The 18,249-nt window shown below is 41.7% G+C and overlaps 1 protein-coding gene across 1 annotated transcript in view; it reads right to left on the bottom strand.

The window, feature by feature from the left end:
- Window positions 1-411: 411 nt before the first annotated feature.
- Window positions 412-18,249, bottom strand: part of skia (v-ski avian sarcoma viral oncogene homolog a) — an 87,178-nt gene continuing 69,340 nt past the window's right edge. The window contains exons 3-7 of the mRNA XM_037535895.1: window positions 16,429-16,538; window positions 9,926-10,197; window positions 6,469-6,806; window positions 5,589-5,819; window positions 412-3,413 (exon numbers count right to left, since the gene is read on the bottom strand). Coding sequence (XP_037391792.1) covers window positions 3,201-3,413; window positions 5,589-5,819; window positions 6,469-6,806; window positions 9,926-10,197; window positions 16,429-16,538 — 1,164 coding nt within the window. The 3' untranslated portion in view covers window positions 412-3,200. The remainder of the gene's footprint in view (window positions 3,414-5,588; window positions 5,820-6,468; window positions 6,807-9,925; window positions 10,198-16,428; window positions 16,539-18,249) is intronic.

The raw sequence follows: 18,249 nt of genomic DNA, 5'->3' as shown, positions 1-18,249 counted from the left end.
AGCAGAGCTATTTTCAAACGCAATCTCATAGAGTCCTTTATCTTACAGTCTATATGAGAGGGAGAGAGAGATACAGAGAGAAAGAAAGAGAGAGCGAGCAAGAGAGAGAGAGAGAGAGAGAGAGGAAAGAGAGACAGAGAGAGAGGAAAGAGAGCGAGCAAGAGAGAGAGAGAGGAAAGAGAGACAGAGAGAGAGGAAAGAGAGCGAGAGACAGAGAGAGAGGAAAGAGAGAGAGAGAGTAAGAGAGAGAGAGAGTGAGAGAGAGAGAAAGAGAGACAGAGAGAGAGAGAGAGAGAGACAGAGACAGAGAGAGACAGAGAGAGAGAAGGATAAATAGGCCAGGATATTTTTGTCATTCTGTATCTGCATCATTAATAAAGAAGAAAGCATTTTTTACCTCTTACATAAAAATAGGTGTGCTGTAAAATCGTAAAGTTTATAATATTTCGTTATAGCAGCAGTGAAGGGCTAAGATGATGAAGAACTGAACCAGGATATTAAACAGGGGTAAAAACACTTCCGGATTTAACCGGAGCCGGGAAAATGACACTTCTGTGTCACAACACTGATGAAATAAACGTCTTCAAAACAAACAACGAAGCAGAACGAAACAGAGAGAACAGTAAGAAACGCAGTGCACAGGACAGAACGCACCGGAGAGCCGGAGCCAAACCACACCTGTGTTCTGCTAAACGCCCCGGTGTAAAACAGGACAGCCGTCGGATATTTTCATTCAGAGGAAAAGAAAAAAACAAAAACACAACATACAGTCATTATACAACAGTGTAAAAAGGAGGACAGATATTTACAGCGGTGACTGGGATTAATCCTCACACTGACCAGCTTTGCTTCCCTAACATCGATTATTGCTCGGTTATTCTCTCAGATTAGCATATTAGCAAAAGAATGGCTCTCAATTAGAAATTTTACCGTGTTCTCGGCGTAAACTCGGGAGTACCGACAATCCCTCCCTTTTTCTTTTTTATTCTTTTGTAAAAAAAGACAAAGTAAAAGTACACAGAGTGAAAAACAACTACAAAACAGCCTCATAGTGAAAATGCTTTTCATTTTGTTTGATCTTATTCAAAACGCTGGGCTTTATTATTATTATCAGTATTATTATTCTTATCATTAGTCATAGACCTGGCGGCTGTGCGTGTATCGTCTCTATAAGCCACTAACCTTTATTTTTTATATCATTTAAATATACCTTAATATTCCTAATTAAAAAAAAAAGGAAAAATATTTGAGAAATCTCAATAAGAATATTCACAAATAACTAAAAAGCAATTCCGATAGAAGATACCAGAGGAAAAAGCTGCACTAGACTGTGTATAATTTATTTATTCATTTATTTGTTTACTTATTTATAATAAAAAGAGAAGATATCAAAGGAATACTGACAAAATTGCTGCATTTAAGCAAAGATGATCAAGTTCTGGTAAAAGTGCAAATGTAAAAAACACTCAAATTCTGGAAACCAAGCGCCAAAACACAGGCACTTAGGGCTCGCCAGCATTACAGTGTGCACTGAGAAGTCTACATTTAGAGCCTGTGAGTTTGTGTGTGTGTGAGAGAGAGTGTGTGTCTGTGTGTGTGTTTGAGTGTGTGTGTGTATGTGTGTGTCTGTGTGTGTTTGAGTATGTATATTTGAGTTTGTGTGTGTGTGAGAGAGAGTGTGTGTCTGTGTGTGTGTTTGAGTGTGTGTGTGTATGTGTGTGTCTGTGTGTGTTTGAGTATGTATATTTGAGTTTGTGTGTGTGTACGTGTGTTTGCGTGCTTTTATTTTGAAATCTAAGATGTTCTGATGGAGGGATGTCGCTGAATATTGCATAACACAATCAAAACAGAAAAAGATATAAACACTATTATTAATGCCCGATAATTATGATTATATGAATGGCTGATGACTTTTTTTCTCGTCAAATTCAAAACTTTCATGCATATAAAAGAAAATATGAGCTACTGAAAAAGTCCAGCAAGAACATACGCTGGGAAAAATATGTCAAAAATCATCAAGCGGCAACGCTTCAAAAACGCCACGTACATTCCGACCGCACTGTACCCTAAATCGTCTACCAAGCCCGACGATTGTCAGTGCGAGCACTCAGAGCCACCGTAAAGACGGCGGACGTCCGTTTCTGCCCTCGCTATCTGTAAACGAATGAGCTGAAATGTAGGCTGTAATACAGTAAAAAAAACAGCAAACAAAACAAAAGTATTTAAAACTGAAATGAACCGGATCGGACACCCCCACCTCCCCACCCCTTACGCAAGCAAGCATATTTTCTGCCGAATGTTTATTTACAATATTTAGCCTTAAACATATGATTACATTGCATGTAACTGTGTTGCATATAATTAAGGAAAAAAAGCTCATTTCTTTTCTACACTGGTGAAATAAAGGTAAATGTACAGGTGGAGGTTAGCGGCTAAGCGATATTCTGTTATGACAAAGTGCGATTTATTACTGTAAAGTTAAAAAAAGGAAAGAAAAACATTCATATTTACATATAATTTACTCAAACAGAACATTTCTGCAGTTTCTGATAACGTCCATACGTCCAGCCCTGAAAAGGAAACGACTCAGCATAGCGCTAACTGTTAGCATCCCAGCGATAGAAAAGCACAGTGAAGCGAAACCTCCCGCACAACCCAACGAACCCCGCCAAGCGCTTCTGAAGATCCGCTTGTGGGTTCACCCCCAGCGATGGCTTTGTTTGACAAGCATGAGGCAGGACACGGGAGAAGGCCGCACCCTTTACGGTACAAAAGGGAACGTTTGAGGCTTTTTCGCCACCGAAAATGACATTTTTTTTGTCGTAACATAAGCAAAGTCTTAAATAGCTTATTACAAAGTGAACTGCTTTCATCAGGAGGAGCATAGAAAAACAAAGACAAAGAAACAAAAAAACAGAAAACAAACACACAACGAGCGCTCCACTTCGGCAGCATGCTCCGGCGCTCCTCCGGAAAACTAAATGAAGATTTGCTGGATTCTCCTTTTCATTCCAATTATGAAAGTCTGTTCTGCATGCACAAGAATACGTTTGTGCTATTTTTCTTCTTTTGTTTGTTCTATGCCGATAACTTTTTGATTCAGTGCTTTCAACAGTAACACGTGTTCGTTCCGTTATAACAGTGTCCACTCGCACTTTTCTCCCATGGTCACTCAGGGAATCTGTGTTTGAGGGAGTGACTTAGTTGCTGGAGTCCTTGCTGGACAGTGTTGTTGGTGTCGACGCTGGTGTGTTTGCGTTCTCCCTGTTCACGGTTTTAGGCCACAGTTGCTCTTGTAGCTCCTTCACCACCCTCTCCAGGTGCTCCCGTGCCTCCCGCTCCTGCTGCAGGTCGGCCCGGAGCTGCTCGCGGTCCGCCTCTGCGTGCTGGAGCTTCATCTGGAGCTCCTCGATCTGAAAACACACAAAAATGATGTTTTACTACACTTGGGAGGACTTACAATGGAAACAGTGACACTTTAACCCTCAGGATGATCCAGATTTTATTCTAAATGTAGTTGATCAGTCGAGACGTCTTTGGGCTCTGGAGTCTGCTTGTGTAGTTTTAGCACTGGAACCACCAGGCTAATGTAGCTAACAGATGATAAAAACAATTAGCTTCACTAACCTGACTCAAATCATGTAGATGTAAGTCATCGTCAATACACCTGATTATGGAATTTCTGGCTCTGTACAACAGACTGTTATCCAGTGGGGAAACATGTCTATAAGCGCCAAGTCTTCACTTCAAGCCATAAAAGTCCAAATTAAGTAAAACAATTACCACATATTCACTAAACTGCTCATTTCTGCTAGCACCTATAGGGGATTTCTAATAGTATGTTAGCACCAAGCTAACTGTACAAAGATATTTGTAACAGACATCATATTTCTGAGCTCATATGTAAAAGCTTTACAGTGACTGAGTGCACTCTCAGCAATAAAAGTACTAGATGTCTCTGGGTCAGTTCCCCGCTCATCATTGGGGTGGAACCCTCAAGGCTCCATCTCAGTAACTTTAGTCAGGGAACATAACTGAACCATAATCCATTGAAATGATCTGTTCTAAGCTGTACTGACTCCACACACCCTGCCTCGCCTCCAGGCTTTTATTCTACTGTTCTGTTTTAAAACATTCGGTTATGAAAAGGAACAAATACCGACTTTTCACCTGGATAAACTTATTTAAGCTTCACAATCAGACCTTAGAACCTGTAGAACCTGTAGAACTGTAGAACCTTTGAGGAAACATTTACACTGTTTATACCTTAATGAAGAAAAAATATTCCTGAGTTTAAAAGCAGCAGATGGGTTTAGTCCTTCTCTGAAGCCCAGAAGACCCTGAGAGTTTAGCACTGCTGTAACTCAGGCCTCATGATGGTGCTGCTGTTTATAGATGCGCCGTACATGAACCAAAAAAACGGAGGCATCAGACGTACGAACACACCCTGCCAGACAGAAATCTAAGCCTGACTCTGTTTCAGTCTAAACAACACTTCCTGTGGCTGACGGGAAGTAGACTCATCTCTTCCTGTTTGGTCCTGAACGCTTATCGCACGTCTGCGACCAACACCCAACAGTTTCACACATACAGCCCCTCAGTTCTAATTACACCTCAGACTCTATTCCTGTATCTGCACCACAACACGAGAAACTATAAACGGACTCAGTTTATATCACAATACCTACATTTAGAGTCTGTTATTCATTCAGCCTAATGAGAAACTGTAGAACGGACTCGGTTTATATCACAATACCTACATTTAGAGTCGGTTATTCATTCAGCCTAAAGAGAAACTGTAGAACAGACTCGGTTTATATCACAATACCTACATTTAGAGTCGGTTGTTCATTCAGCCTAATGAGAAACTGTAGAACAGACTCGGTTTATATCACAATACCTACATTTAGAGTCGGTTATTCATTCAGCCTAATGAGAAACTGTAGAACGGACTCGGTTTATATCACAATACCTACATTTAGAGTCGGTTATTCATTCAGTCTAATGAGAAACTGTAGAACGGACTCGGTTTATATCACAATACCTACATTTAGAGTCGGTTGTTCATTCAGTCTAATGAGAAACTGTAGAACGGACTCGGTTTATATCACAATACCTACATTTAGAGCCGGTTGTTCATTCAGCCTAATGAGAAACTGTAGAACGGACTCGGTTTATATCACAATAGCTACATTTAGAGTCGGTTATTCATTCAGTCTAATGAGAAACTGTAGAACGGACTCGGTTTATATCACAATACCTACATTTAGAGTCGGTTATTCATTCAGTCTAATGAGAAACTGTAGAACGGACTCGGTTTATATCACAATACCTACATTTAGAGCCGGTTATTCATTCAGCCTAATGAGAAACTGTAGAACGGACTCGGTTTATATCACAATACCTACATTTAGAGCCGGTTATTCATTCAGCCTAATGAGAAACTGTAGAACGGACTCGGTTTATATCACAATAGCTACATTTAGAGTCGGTTATTCATTCAGCCTAAAGAGAAACTGTAGAACAGACCGGCATGTGTAGCTCTTGTTGTACGTTGTTTATATACAGCAGTAGGATGGGGAACACACCTGAGCGGAGTATTTAGCGCGTAGCCGTCCCGCCTCACAACCCTTATCACAGACTCGTAGCTGTCTTGCCTGCTCCAATTCCCTCTTCAGCCTCGCTCGCACTTCGTTCGCCTCCCGCATTCTCCGCTCTCCGTCCGCCCGCAAACGCTCAATCTCCTTCCGCAAACTCCGCTTCGCCTCTGTCGCCTCGCGCAGCTTCTCCTTCTTTGCCACACGCAGGAACTCCAGCTCCTGCAGATACAACACCAAACCATGAGCATCTCATGATTCTAACTCACCAGTGTTCTCTTATGTGGGGATTCTTCTCAGGTAAGAACAGAATCTACACACACTCAAGAGCATGAAGGTGACAAGAGTTCTCTTCTTCAAGAACATGACATGAATCTGATGGAGACTTTTTCTTAAGATCTTTCTCAAGAACACACTTAAGAACAGACTTATGAAGATATTGGAGAATGAAACAATGTCTTCCAAAATCATTCCCATCTGACCCTGTGTTAAAAGAAAATGTGCCAAACCTGGTACGTTTGTCCTGTGTACATTTTCCCTGGAATGCCACTGGATCCTCTCAATTACGAGATCATTAAAACTGAACTTTCTGCTTCTATTGGCCATTTGCAAAATAACAACTGGAGAATGCTTTCATTTAATTCTGCAGACTGAAAAATTAGGTGTTTATTCCCAAAAATATGAAAAACTACCCTACACTCCTAAAAAAGATGGTTCTTCAAAAGTTCTTCAGTAAAGAAAACTCAAAGAACCCTTTGCAAATGAACCTTAAAGGGTTAATTTTTTGATTGGTGGAGAATGTGCTGTACAAAAAGGTGCTGCTGAAAAAGATTCTATATAGCACAGTGTGGGCATCTGTTCTGAGGCGTACCTGCTGTAGGCTGCGCTTGGCCTGCAGAGCTGAGCCCAGTTTCTCCTCCTGCTTCACCCTCATCTTCACGATTTCGTGCAGGAACTTCTCCTTTGACTCTTTGGAGTCCAATCCATTCTCTAGAGCCTGCCTCAGAGTTTCCAGCTCGGAGTCCAGAGCCACCGGACCGTCGACTGTCACGGCGACGGGCGCTGTGGCCACCCCAGATCCCACCACTGCCGAGGCGACGGGTACTGCGGTGACTGGTCCAGGCACCGCGCTGGGAGAGCTCATGTCTTTAGCGGAGCTGGAGGAGGACGTGAAGGACGGAGACGAGAGGGACGACAGCGAGGAGGTGACTGCAGGGAGGAAACGGAAACAGAATGAATCGGTCAGTCGAGATGGCAACTGAGATGTTACGGATTTTCCTGCCACAGTGGCAGAGAAGACGTCCAGACACTGAACTTCAAACAGCTAATTAAATGAACATTACTGTAGAGTCTGAACAAGTTAAAACACATACACTAACAATGTAAAAGACTACAGTCAGTTCCCTTCGTCTCCATCAGGAATCAACGTGGTGGAGGTAGAGATGTCTACAGATCTGGAGGTTTGGCTTTAAAAAATTCTAAAAACCATCTAACTGTGCACAACTACTACTGTTCTAAACTCTGTAGCTGCAAAATATGAATGTTGTACTCAGTACCAGGACATCCGCAGCAGTATGAAATATCAAGCTGCTACTCAGATCTCGGAGTAGTGGTTTGGGCTCGGACAGATGGCTCTCAGTCTGGATTTGAGTTCAAAATTTCCTTTAGCTTTAGAGAACTGAAAGCTTTGACCTGTACAGAAGCGTGAGTGACGCTTTTGTCTACATTGCAAACTACTGCTTTAAATAATGAAATAATCCCAAATCTGGGTAAAATATCTAATATATCTCATTTTGAGATGGTTTTAAGAACATCATAAGATTACTTAACTATCTCACTAAATCGGCAGATCGGTTTCCTTGTTTTAAGTCATAGAGCTATATCTGCCAACACAGAGAGATAATCAGGTACAGGGTAATGAAATTAGTTTGTAATGAGTGGTGAGATTACATTACATTACAGTCGGACAGAAGTAATGAGTAACTAGTTGTGGATTACTTTTGTTGAGTAATACTGTTTATATATAGTGCATTATAACCCAGACTGTTTATATATAGTGCATTATAACCCAGACTGTTTATATATAGTGTATTATAACCCAGACTGCTTATATATAGCGCATTATAACCCAGACTGCTTATATATAGTGCATTATAACCCAGACTGCTTATATATAGCACATTATAACCCAGACTGTTTATATATAGCGCATTATAACCCAGACTGTTTATATATAGTGCATTATAACCCAGACTGTTTATATATAACACATTATAACCCAGACTGTTTATATATAGTGCATTATAACCCAGACTGTTTATATATAACACATTATAACCCAGACTGTTTATATATAGCGCATTATAACCCAGACTGTTTATATATAGCGGATTATAACATCCGAGACAGACAATGTGAAGATCAGCTCTGATAAAATGAGTAAAATTATGCGAGTATGAAGAGAACAGAACACCGTTCGGTGTGTTTGAGCTGGACGTTTGGTGGAGCAGCTTCTCATTTACAGAGTTAATTTCTGTCTGTGTGTTAAACGTTTCTCTCTGCAGGTCCACCAGCTACCATGTTCCCAGAAACCTCTTTAAAACTCCAAGGCAGGTATTAAGAAAACCAGCAGAGATGAATTGAGAGCTGTGCTCGGAATCCACGTCCTGGTTGAGTCCCTGATATTTACACACATTGGCTTTGTTGTGGAGTGTTTCTCATCTCTCAAGGCCCTCAGAGAACCATCCGAGAGGAAAGAACAAACCACTTAAATGTGCTTCAGCAAGGTTTCGCACTCAGCAGTGCTCAGAAACGCTGTGAGTCCTCAAGGTCGGCACACAAAAGCTCCAAAACTCTCGACCTTCAGGAGGCTTAAAAACATCAAGGAGAAACTCGCGGCCTGGTTTTATTATTTGGGGTTCACACTGTGCTGCTTTGGGCTGTGCATTGCCCTGTTGCTAAGCAACAGCTGTCAATCAGCTGTGCGAGATAGCTGCCGCTCTGATACACACAGACGGAAAGCTCATCCTGTTCCTCCAGAAAGTTTTATGTCTCTGAAATCGTCAGGCTATTCCTGCCTTCTTTACCACTGTTGCTGAAGCTTCGCCTTCATTTTGGCCTGATTGGTCAGCAAAAAAAACAACACAAAAAAGACCTCCCACTCAGAAATCACGTTAGTGTCTGTAACTTCATCATAATGTAAATGAACAATGCAGTCAATTGTGTAATTACACAGTAATATGTACTATTAACAGAATGTATAGTGAAATAAGTATTACTGGACTAGTCGCCAGAATACCATTTTGCTGATAATAAAGTTACAGTTACAGTTACTGCTAATTTAATGCACACTTTCTTTTTATTTACCACATTTTGCTTTATTGGTGATTTTTGTCTAATACGTAAAATTCATTCATGTCCCGTGACCAAAGACGGGCAGAACTTTCGTATTTGACTTGGGAATTGAATTCTATATAAATATATATACACTGCCCTGCGATGGACTGGCGACCTGTCCAGGGTGTATCCTGCCTTTCGCCCGAAGACTGCTGGGATAGGCTCCAGCACCCCCCCGCGACCCTGACGGAGAAGCGGCTTAGGAAATGGATGGATGGATGGATGGATGGATGGATATATATACACACACAATTATCTGAGCAATATAAGAGCAAAACTTTTACTTGCATTAATATAAATGCAAACACAAAAATACGGAAAGAACAAAAATGTAGAAGATATGGACGCCACTGGACATCAGAACAATTGATCAAATTCCACCTGATCAAACATAATGAGGTACTGATTTGATAAAGCAGGTACTGGACCTGTCTGTCGCTCTGTCTGACTACCTGCCTGTTTGACTGTCTATCTATGTCTGTCAGTCTGTCTGTCTATCTGTCTGTCTGTCTGTCTGTTAACAGAGACTGATCTTTCACAGTCATGGTGCATTATTCTCCAGCTGTTTTCAGCCTCAGCCAGTTGCAGTGAATGTTACACTGGAATTGAGGGATACTTTTCCTCCTCCTGTAACGTTCCTGTTCTGGTTTTATTTCTGACGATGTGACGATGTTTAATATAATTATTATTAGAGAAGAGAGTAAACTTAGATTTATTGTCATTGCTCAGTTCAACTAAAAGGCAAAGAAATGCAGTAAAACCTGGGCTCGTCTGGATTATACTGACCACTGATAACCAGCCAAAGCACTGCTCAAATCACACTCCTGCGTCTGTTTCATTACTGACCATTTAAAATGATCTCAAAATTACCTAAAAAAACACCATTCATTATTTTCAGACTTTAGTGTTTAAAAACATTAAAACAGACTCACATTCATCTCGGACCTCCACCTCCACATCCGAGTCCTTCTCCTCGGCGGGAGGTGGTGGGGGACGGCCAGCCGTTGTGATTGGACAGCAATGGGTGTCGCCAGTCAGTTTGCGTTTCCTCGGCTTTGCTGCTCCATCCGGCTGCAGCTCGGACTCGGCCGTGCGGGTGATGGCAGGGGCGGGGGCAGGAGGAGAAACCTGCGGAAGCTTCTGGAGCGGCGGCAGCGTGACGTTCGGAGCCACAGCGCTCTCTAAACTCTTATAGTTATAGAAACTGCAGAGACAGAAACACCAGCAGCTCCATCAATAACATAATAATAATAATAAAAAATAAAGGCTTCAACAGGTCAGTTTTAAAGAACTGATTAGCTTAATTAATTAATTAATCAATTTATTTATTTATATTAGCTATTATTACCCAGGCTTAGGCTTTTAATCTTAAGACTACTATGAATTATTCAGTATCTACAGTTCATCTGTTCTCAGAACATTAAACTGAGGTGATTTGGTTAAAACAGTGAGCTTTTATCACTTCATTCATCATTTCATCCTGTCTTCAGGTCACATGCCAGTGCTTATTTTCAACAAAACAACATAAAACAACTTCAAATGGAAATAAAAATGATATAAAAATACAAACAAATGTAAAATGTTCAAATACACACAGTTACACTGCAAATCAATGACAATGTTGGCAGGTCAAGTGAGCTTAAATCTAGTCCTTATATCAAATGTCTCATACAAAGACTATTATAAGATTATTTAACTAATTTTTATACATTTTAACTTGTATTATGTGATGTTAAATGACTTCCTTATACTGGCAGAATTACCATGTAAAAATATGCCTGAAACGAAAGTGAGATCATTTCAGTAAAAATGTGAATAAATTAAATCATCTTATAATAAATTCACAACAGCCTCAGCACGAGAGTCAGACACACTGAGATTCACGGTCATTAACGTGCGTTATGTGTGCTCTGAGCTGCACACTTTAAACAAGAATCAAGGGTTCTATAGTAAATACAATGGTTCCATATAGAACCATGAACACTTAAAGAACCACTTTAATGCTTAAATGGTTCTCTGCATGGTGAAACGATTCTTCAGATTGATAGAGAATGTGTTGTATATTGTTCTTGGTTTAAACAAGGTTCTACTATTGCTACAATGCTACCTTTCTGGTCTTATACAGAGCCATTTTCAAACAGGTTCTATACAGAACCATGTGCAACTCATCCTCCATCAATCTGAAGAACCGTTTCACCATGCAGATAACCATTTAATCATGCAAAGGGTTCCATACACAACCAATGTCTTTACTAAAGAACCCCTGAAGAACCATCTTTTTTAAGAGTGTACAGCTCAGAGGAACATCTACACGCAAAAAAAGGCACGTAAATGAAATTTAATCTACTCAATGTATCTGACTCTCACGCTGAGGCTGTTGTGGGATTATAATGAGATTATTTAATGTATTTCCAGGTATTTTCACCGTACAAGTTTGTATGGAATGATACAGGATAATCGGGGCTCTTCTCCTGGCTACTCTGAAGGCCATGTGTGAGGCGGTTAAAGCTCTGCTGGGTTATAGCTGACAGAATCAGCTCTGATCTAGCAGGAGGGAAGGAGATTAATCAACGTTTCAGGCTGTGGTTTTCTCTGAAATTCTTCTGCAGCTGGTTAAGCAGAAAAGGCTGTGGTCTCAGGGTGGGATGGTAAAAGAACGTTACTCAAAAGTGTTTCGGTGCGACCGCAGACGGCGACACCCTGCAGCCCTGCAGCTACACCAGCGGCTCTAAACAGAAATATTCAACCAGAAACAACGCAGCTAATGCGGCTAATGTGGCTAACAGTGACCGAAAGCTACGCAGTAAAAGTAAAAGCCTCTGTAAAACAAGAAAAGTCGTCTTTTTAGCTTTCTGGTGACTTTACGTTTCCATGGAAACACTCAGCACACTTTCAGGTAGCGCTAGAGAGGAGTGCACAGGCTCGGCCTTTAGCTAGCTAGCACTTAATTTCACACCCAGTTCAGGATTTTGGTGGAACAGTGACCGACAATGAAATCACCTACACAGAGAGAGAGAGAGAGAGAGAGAGAGAGAGAGAGAGAGAGAGAGAGAGAGAGAAAGAGAGAGAGAGAAACAGGGAGAGAGAAAGAGAGAAAGGGAGAGAGACAGAGACTGAGAGAAAAAGAGACAGAGAGAGAGAAAAAGAGAAAGAGAGAGAGACAGACAGAGAGAGAAAGCAAGACAGACGGAGAGAGAGAGAGACAGAGAGAGAGAGACACACACACACAGAAACAGTGAGGGAGACAGAGAAAGAGACAGAGAGAGAGAGACACACACACACACACACACAGAGAAACAGAGAGACAGAGAGAAAGAGAGAGAGACAGAGAGAGAAAGAGAGAGAAAGAAACAGACAGAGAAAGAGTGGTAGTAAACATTAAACCACTTAAGGATTAACGGTCAAACCAATCTCCATTTATCTTTTAGCCTCATCTTCAGGTCGAAAAAAGAAAAGCCCTATTGGAGATGGATTAGTTCATCAGAGGAGGTCTGGCTTTGTAAACTGTAATCTGTGTGATTTGACTGGCCCATTTGTATGGGATAAAGTGTACTCCCGCCACTAAGGGGCTATGGGGAGTTGTGTATAATCAGGTATAGAAGCTAGTTGTATATAATTAATGTTGAATGGTTGGTGGTGAACAGCTTTTGTACATAACTGGACAGGACGAAACACATTTGCTGTGAGTCAATCTATGCAGAGTTAAAGCAGCTGACTACATACCAGCCCTGATATCTGTAATAAAAACGTTCCCAAACTTCAAAAGGATCTCTGGAATTTCCCCAAATAGGCCAGTAAAGTGATCAGCGTTAGGCCAGTAAAGTGATCAGCGTTAGGCTAGTAAAGTGATCAGCGTAGGCTAGTAAAGTGATCAGCGTTAGGCCAGTAAAGTGATAAACGTTAGGCCAGTGAACTGATCAGCATTAGGCTAGTAAAGTGATCAGTGTTAGGCTAGTAAAGTCATCAGTGTTGGGCCAGTAAAGTGATCAGCGTTACGTCAGTAAAACTTAACTTAAAGGAGAGAACCAGAAGGACACACAGACACGAGAGCACTCTGAAACAGTTTGGCATCCCTCCTCTCCACTGTTCACAAACCTGAGTGACCGCGTGCGAGCAGCGGGACGACAGCACCAGCGTCTCAGTTTACTATAATTCCCTGTGTCCATGAACGCTTGAATCTGCTGCCTTTATCTAAGGGGGAACATTACCTACCAAAAGCTAAACAGAACAAGTGAGTTTCCAGCCTAGATTTGAAGATTGAGAATGTGTCTGAGTCCCAAACAGTTTCTGGAAGATTATTCCAGAGTTTGGGGGCTTTGTAAGGCTTTGTAAGAAAAAGCTCTTCCCCCAGCTGCAGCCTTACAAATTCTAGGAACTATTAATAAGCCAGCACTCTGTGATCTGAGTAGTCGTGATGGCACGTAATGGGAAATAAGGTCTTGCAGGTACTCAGGAGCGAGCCCATGTAGGGCTTTATATGTCAATAAATTAATTTTATAATCAATACACAATTTAACAGGCAGCCTATGAAGTGATGATAGCGTTGGACTGATATGATCAAATTTTAGTGAGGACCCTGGATGCAGTATTTTGGACTAGTTGAAGTTTGCTTGGATTCCTGCTCGTACATCCTGACAGTAGTACATTGCAATAGTCTAGCCTAGATGCAATAAATGCATGTACTACGCAGGGATAGGGCATTTCTTATCTTGGCAATGTTTCGAAGATGTAAAAAAAAGCTGTCCTAGTGATGCTGCCTATGTGTTGATCAAATGATAAATCTGAATCAATTATGACGCCAAGATTTTTTGCTGCTGAACCAGGTGTAACTGTAAAGTCAGCGAGATTTAAAATTAAATCTGATCATTTATTTCTTACCAATTTTGGACCCAGAAGGAGAATCTCTGTTTTGTTACTGTTTAGTAGGAGGAAATTATGGAACATCCAGCATTTCACGTCTTTTACACAGTCCTCTGTTTTCTTTAATCTGTATTTGTCATCAGGCTTGGCTGATATGTACAGTTGCATACTGTCTGTGTAACAAGCAAAGTTAATGCCATGGTTACTTATAACTGTGACGGTAACATGTATAGTGTAAATAATAATGGTCCTCAAAATAGAGCCTTGCGGAACTCCAAATATTTCTTTTGAATAATTGGAAGATAAATTGTTTACACTGACAAACTGATAACATTGTGTTACGTGAGATTTGAACTACGATAGGGCGGTTCCTGTGATTCCAACCATGTTTTCTAACCTTTCTAGGAGAATATTGTGGTTTATTGTATCGAAAGCTGCGCTGAGGTCAAGTAGCACTAAGGATACATAGCCTTGATCAGAGGCAAGAAGAAGATCATATCTTAACTAGAGCTCTCTCAGTGCTGTGATGTGGCCTGAATGCTGATTGGAATTTTTCATATATATGGTTCTTGTGTAGATATGAACTAAGTTGTTGGGCCACAGCTTTTTCTAAGATCTTAGATATTAATGGTAAGTTAGAAATAGGCCTGTAATTAGACAGGGTTGATAGTTCTGGAAGGTTTTCTATGAATTGTAGGGTGGTAAAAGGTTTCATTGAGCACTTAGCGAGGGGGTGTACATATATTGTGGCTGAGACGTAGCTCATACGAAATTAGGTAATAGAGATTGCTGAGGTTTGTGGTAAGATATTAAGCATGTCTATGTTAAGACCTACTGTCAAAACTAAATCTAAAGTGTGACTACAGTAATGTGTAAGCCCTGTTACATTTTGGGTAAAAACAACAGAGTCTAGAATTGAACTAAATGTCCTTTTTCCTGGGTCATCTACCTTCTCAAAGTGAATATTAAAATCTCCTACAATTATTACTTTATCAATGCACACAGCCAGGTGTGCAGCCAAATCACTAAATTCTTTTAAAAATTCAGAGTAGGGCCCTGGTTCTTTTTTGTGACCGGATTTGTAACATGAATGGAAAGGACCTCAAAGGAAGTGAAAGTGTCACATTGTTTCTGATTAATATCTAGGGAATTTTGGTAGATTACACAGACTCCATCCCCCTTGCCTGATAATCTTGGCCTATGTACATAATTATAGCCAACGGGTGGCTTCATTTAATGCTGAATATTCATCTGGTCTAACCCAGTGAGACAGAAAACGTCAAATTTATGATCACTTATAATTCACGATGACTGCTTTTGAGTTTAGTGATCTTATACTGAGCAGTCCAAACTTTAGATCTGAGTTGCTGGTGCTATCATCTGAATACGGATATATGTTGATTAGGTTGTTTTAACAGGCTGATTGAGTTTTTCTATGATTAAATTTAGTTTTATTTTGGGGCAAAGACACAGTCTCAATAAAGTTGAACCTGGGTGACGTCTCAAGGCGGTTAACCTGTCTGTCTGCAGCCTGGTCCCGGCTCTGGATTGTCAGCAGCTATTTACACTACTCTGCCGACTAAAAGACTATGAGCTATGATGCAAGAAAGTAAGGCAACACCCTCCTGCGTGGGGTGGACACCATCCCTATCTATGAGACCAGGCTTGCCCTCGAAATGTAACCAATTATCTATAAAGGCCACTTGATTTTTGGAACACTGCTGTAGGCTTCCACGCCGCACTGCATTCAGATGGGGCCAGAGCATATTATGGCATCGGACATCGTCTGGGCCTGTTTAATCACCTCTCTAATATTACCCTTAGTTATCTCAGACTGCCGCAGATGAATATCATTGGCCCCTACATGAATGACTATAATATTTCTTATTAGCTAAAAGTCTAAGGTTGCCACTAATGTCTGGTCCTCTGGCTCCCTGTGAGCAGCTAACTGTTACTGCTGGCGCTCTTAAAGGAGTAGCTAATTTCACGTGTCAGACAATTGAGTCTCCTATAACCAGGGCACTTATAACAGGTTCTTCAGCGTCGTCACCCATTCACCCCACTGTGACCCTAGCAGTGAATCTTGCTGTCTATCCCTTAATAAACCCCAGATGTGCACATCTAGCTGGTCCACCTTCTCCACGAGAGAGCTGACTAGCTGGCACCTAGCACAAACACAGCCACTATTATTATCGCTAGAGGTGGAAAGGGGGTTAAACTAAACATGCCACACTCTGAGTAGACAAAACAACCAGCAGAAGCCATGATACTTCAGGTACTTACCGCTTTTGGTTGATTTAGGAGCTTATAGCACAAAACGTTGCCGCAGTGACACGCTGTCAGTCACTTGCGGTGACACACTATTAGTTGCTCGCATGGACACGCTCTTAGATTATCGCACTTTCCCAGATTAAACTAATCCAGCTCCTACAGTCTTTTAGACTCTAAAACGATTTTAATCACAGTTCCATTGAATCAGTGCAGAGAACATTAAACTGAACTACGCCCACATTTAACATGCTGACAACCACATTAACACGGCTGCTGTTTTTATGCTGAGCTGTTTGCTGTTTACCTGTCCTGCAGCAGATTCGCTGGCTTGCCGTCCTTTTCGCTGGTGGAGATGTTTGGAGACCACGGCCTGAACGCTGAGGGTCTCTGTCTGGGCTGAATACAGCTAAGACCCTAAAAACACATCAACCGGTTATCAGTCATCATTTATTAATCAGTCTAGTCTTATCATCTATCTCTCTTATTATTAACAGTGAGATCATTTAGCCCATTTCTGAATTTATTTCACAAAATAATATCAGGTGAAATTAAATTGTACATTATTAGTGGATCATTTTGTTTCCTCTGATAAAAACAGTTTATATTAAAATAAAAACTCCAAATATTAGAAACATCACATACAAAATATTATGTAAATTCACCATCACTATGTGTTAAAAAGCAGCCTAAACTACACTGCTCAAAAAAATAAAGGGAACACTCAAATAACACATCCTAGATCTGAATGAATGAAATATTCTCATTGCATACTTTGTTCTGTACAAAGTTGAATGTGCTGACAACAAAATCACACAAAAATCAATGGAAATCATATTTATTAACCAATGGAGGCCTGGATTTGGAGTCACACATAAAATTAAAGTAGAAAAACACACGACAGGCTGATCCAACTTTGATGTAATGTCCTTAAAACAAGTCAAAATGAGGCTCAGTATTGTGTGTGGCCTCCACGTGCCTGTATGACCTGGGCATGCTCCTGATGAGGTGGCGGATGGTCTCCTGAGGGATCTCCTCCCAGACCTGGACTAAAGCATCAGCTAACTCCTGGACAGTCTGTGGTGCAACGTGGTGTTGGTGGATGGAGCGAGACATGATGTCCCAGATGTGCTCAATCAGATTCAGGTCTGGGGAACGGGCGGGCCAGTCCATAGCTTCAATGCCTTCATCTTGCAGGAACTGCTGACACACTCCAGCCACATGAAGTCTAGCATTGTCCTGCATTAGGAGGAACCCAGGGCCAACCGCACCAGCATATGGTCTCACAAGGGGTCAGAGGATCTCATCTCGGTACCTAATGGCAGTCAGGCTACCTCTGGCGAGCACATGGTGGGCAGTACGGCCCTCCAAAGAAATACCACCCCACACCATTACTGACCCACTGCCAAACCAGTCATGCTGAAGGATGTTGCAGGCAGCAGATCGCTCTCCATCGCATCAGACTCTGTCACATCTGTCACATGTACTCAGTGTGAACCTGCTTTCATCTGTGAAGAGCACAGGGTGCCAGTGGCGAATTTGCCAATCCTGGTGTTCTCTGGCAAATGCCAAGCGTCCTGCACGGTGTTGGGCTGTGAGCACAACCCCCATCTGTGGACGTCAGGCCCTCATACCATCCTCATGGAGTCGGTTTGTAACCATTTGTGCAGACACATGCACATTTGTGGCCTGCTGGAGGTCATTCTGCAGGGCTCTGGCAGTGCTCCTCCTGTTCCTCCTTGCACAAAGGCGGAGGTAGCGGTCCTGCTGCTGGGTTGTTGCCCTCCTATGGCCTCCTCTACGTCTCCTGGTGTACTGGCCTGTCTCCTGGTAGCGCCTCCAGCCTCTGGACACTACGCTGACAGACACAGCAAACCTTCTTGCCACAGCTCACATTGATGTGCCATCTTGGATGAGCTGCACTACCTGAGCCACTTGTGTGGGTTGTAGAGTCCATCTCATGCTACCACGAGTGTGAAAGCACCACCAACATTCAAAAGTGACCAAAACATCAGCCAGAAAGCAGAAAGGTACTGAGAAGTGGGCTGTGGTCCCCACCTGCAGAACCACTGCTTTATTGTGTGTGTCTTGCTAATTGCCAATAATTTCCACCTGTTGTTTATTCCAT

This window comes from Pygocentrus nattereri, chromosome 28 (genome assembly GCF_015220715.1).
Source record: "Pygocentrus nattereri isolate fPygNat1 chromosome 28, fPygNat1.pri, whole genome shotgun sequence".
Taxonomy (NCBI): domain Eukaryota; kingdom Metazoa; phylum Chordata; class Actinopteri; order Characiformes; family Serrasalmidae; genus Pygocentrus; species Pygocentrus nattereri.
The sequence above is the reverse complement of the archived record's forward strand: the minus strand, read 5'-3'. Positions and strand labels throughout refer to the sequence as shown.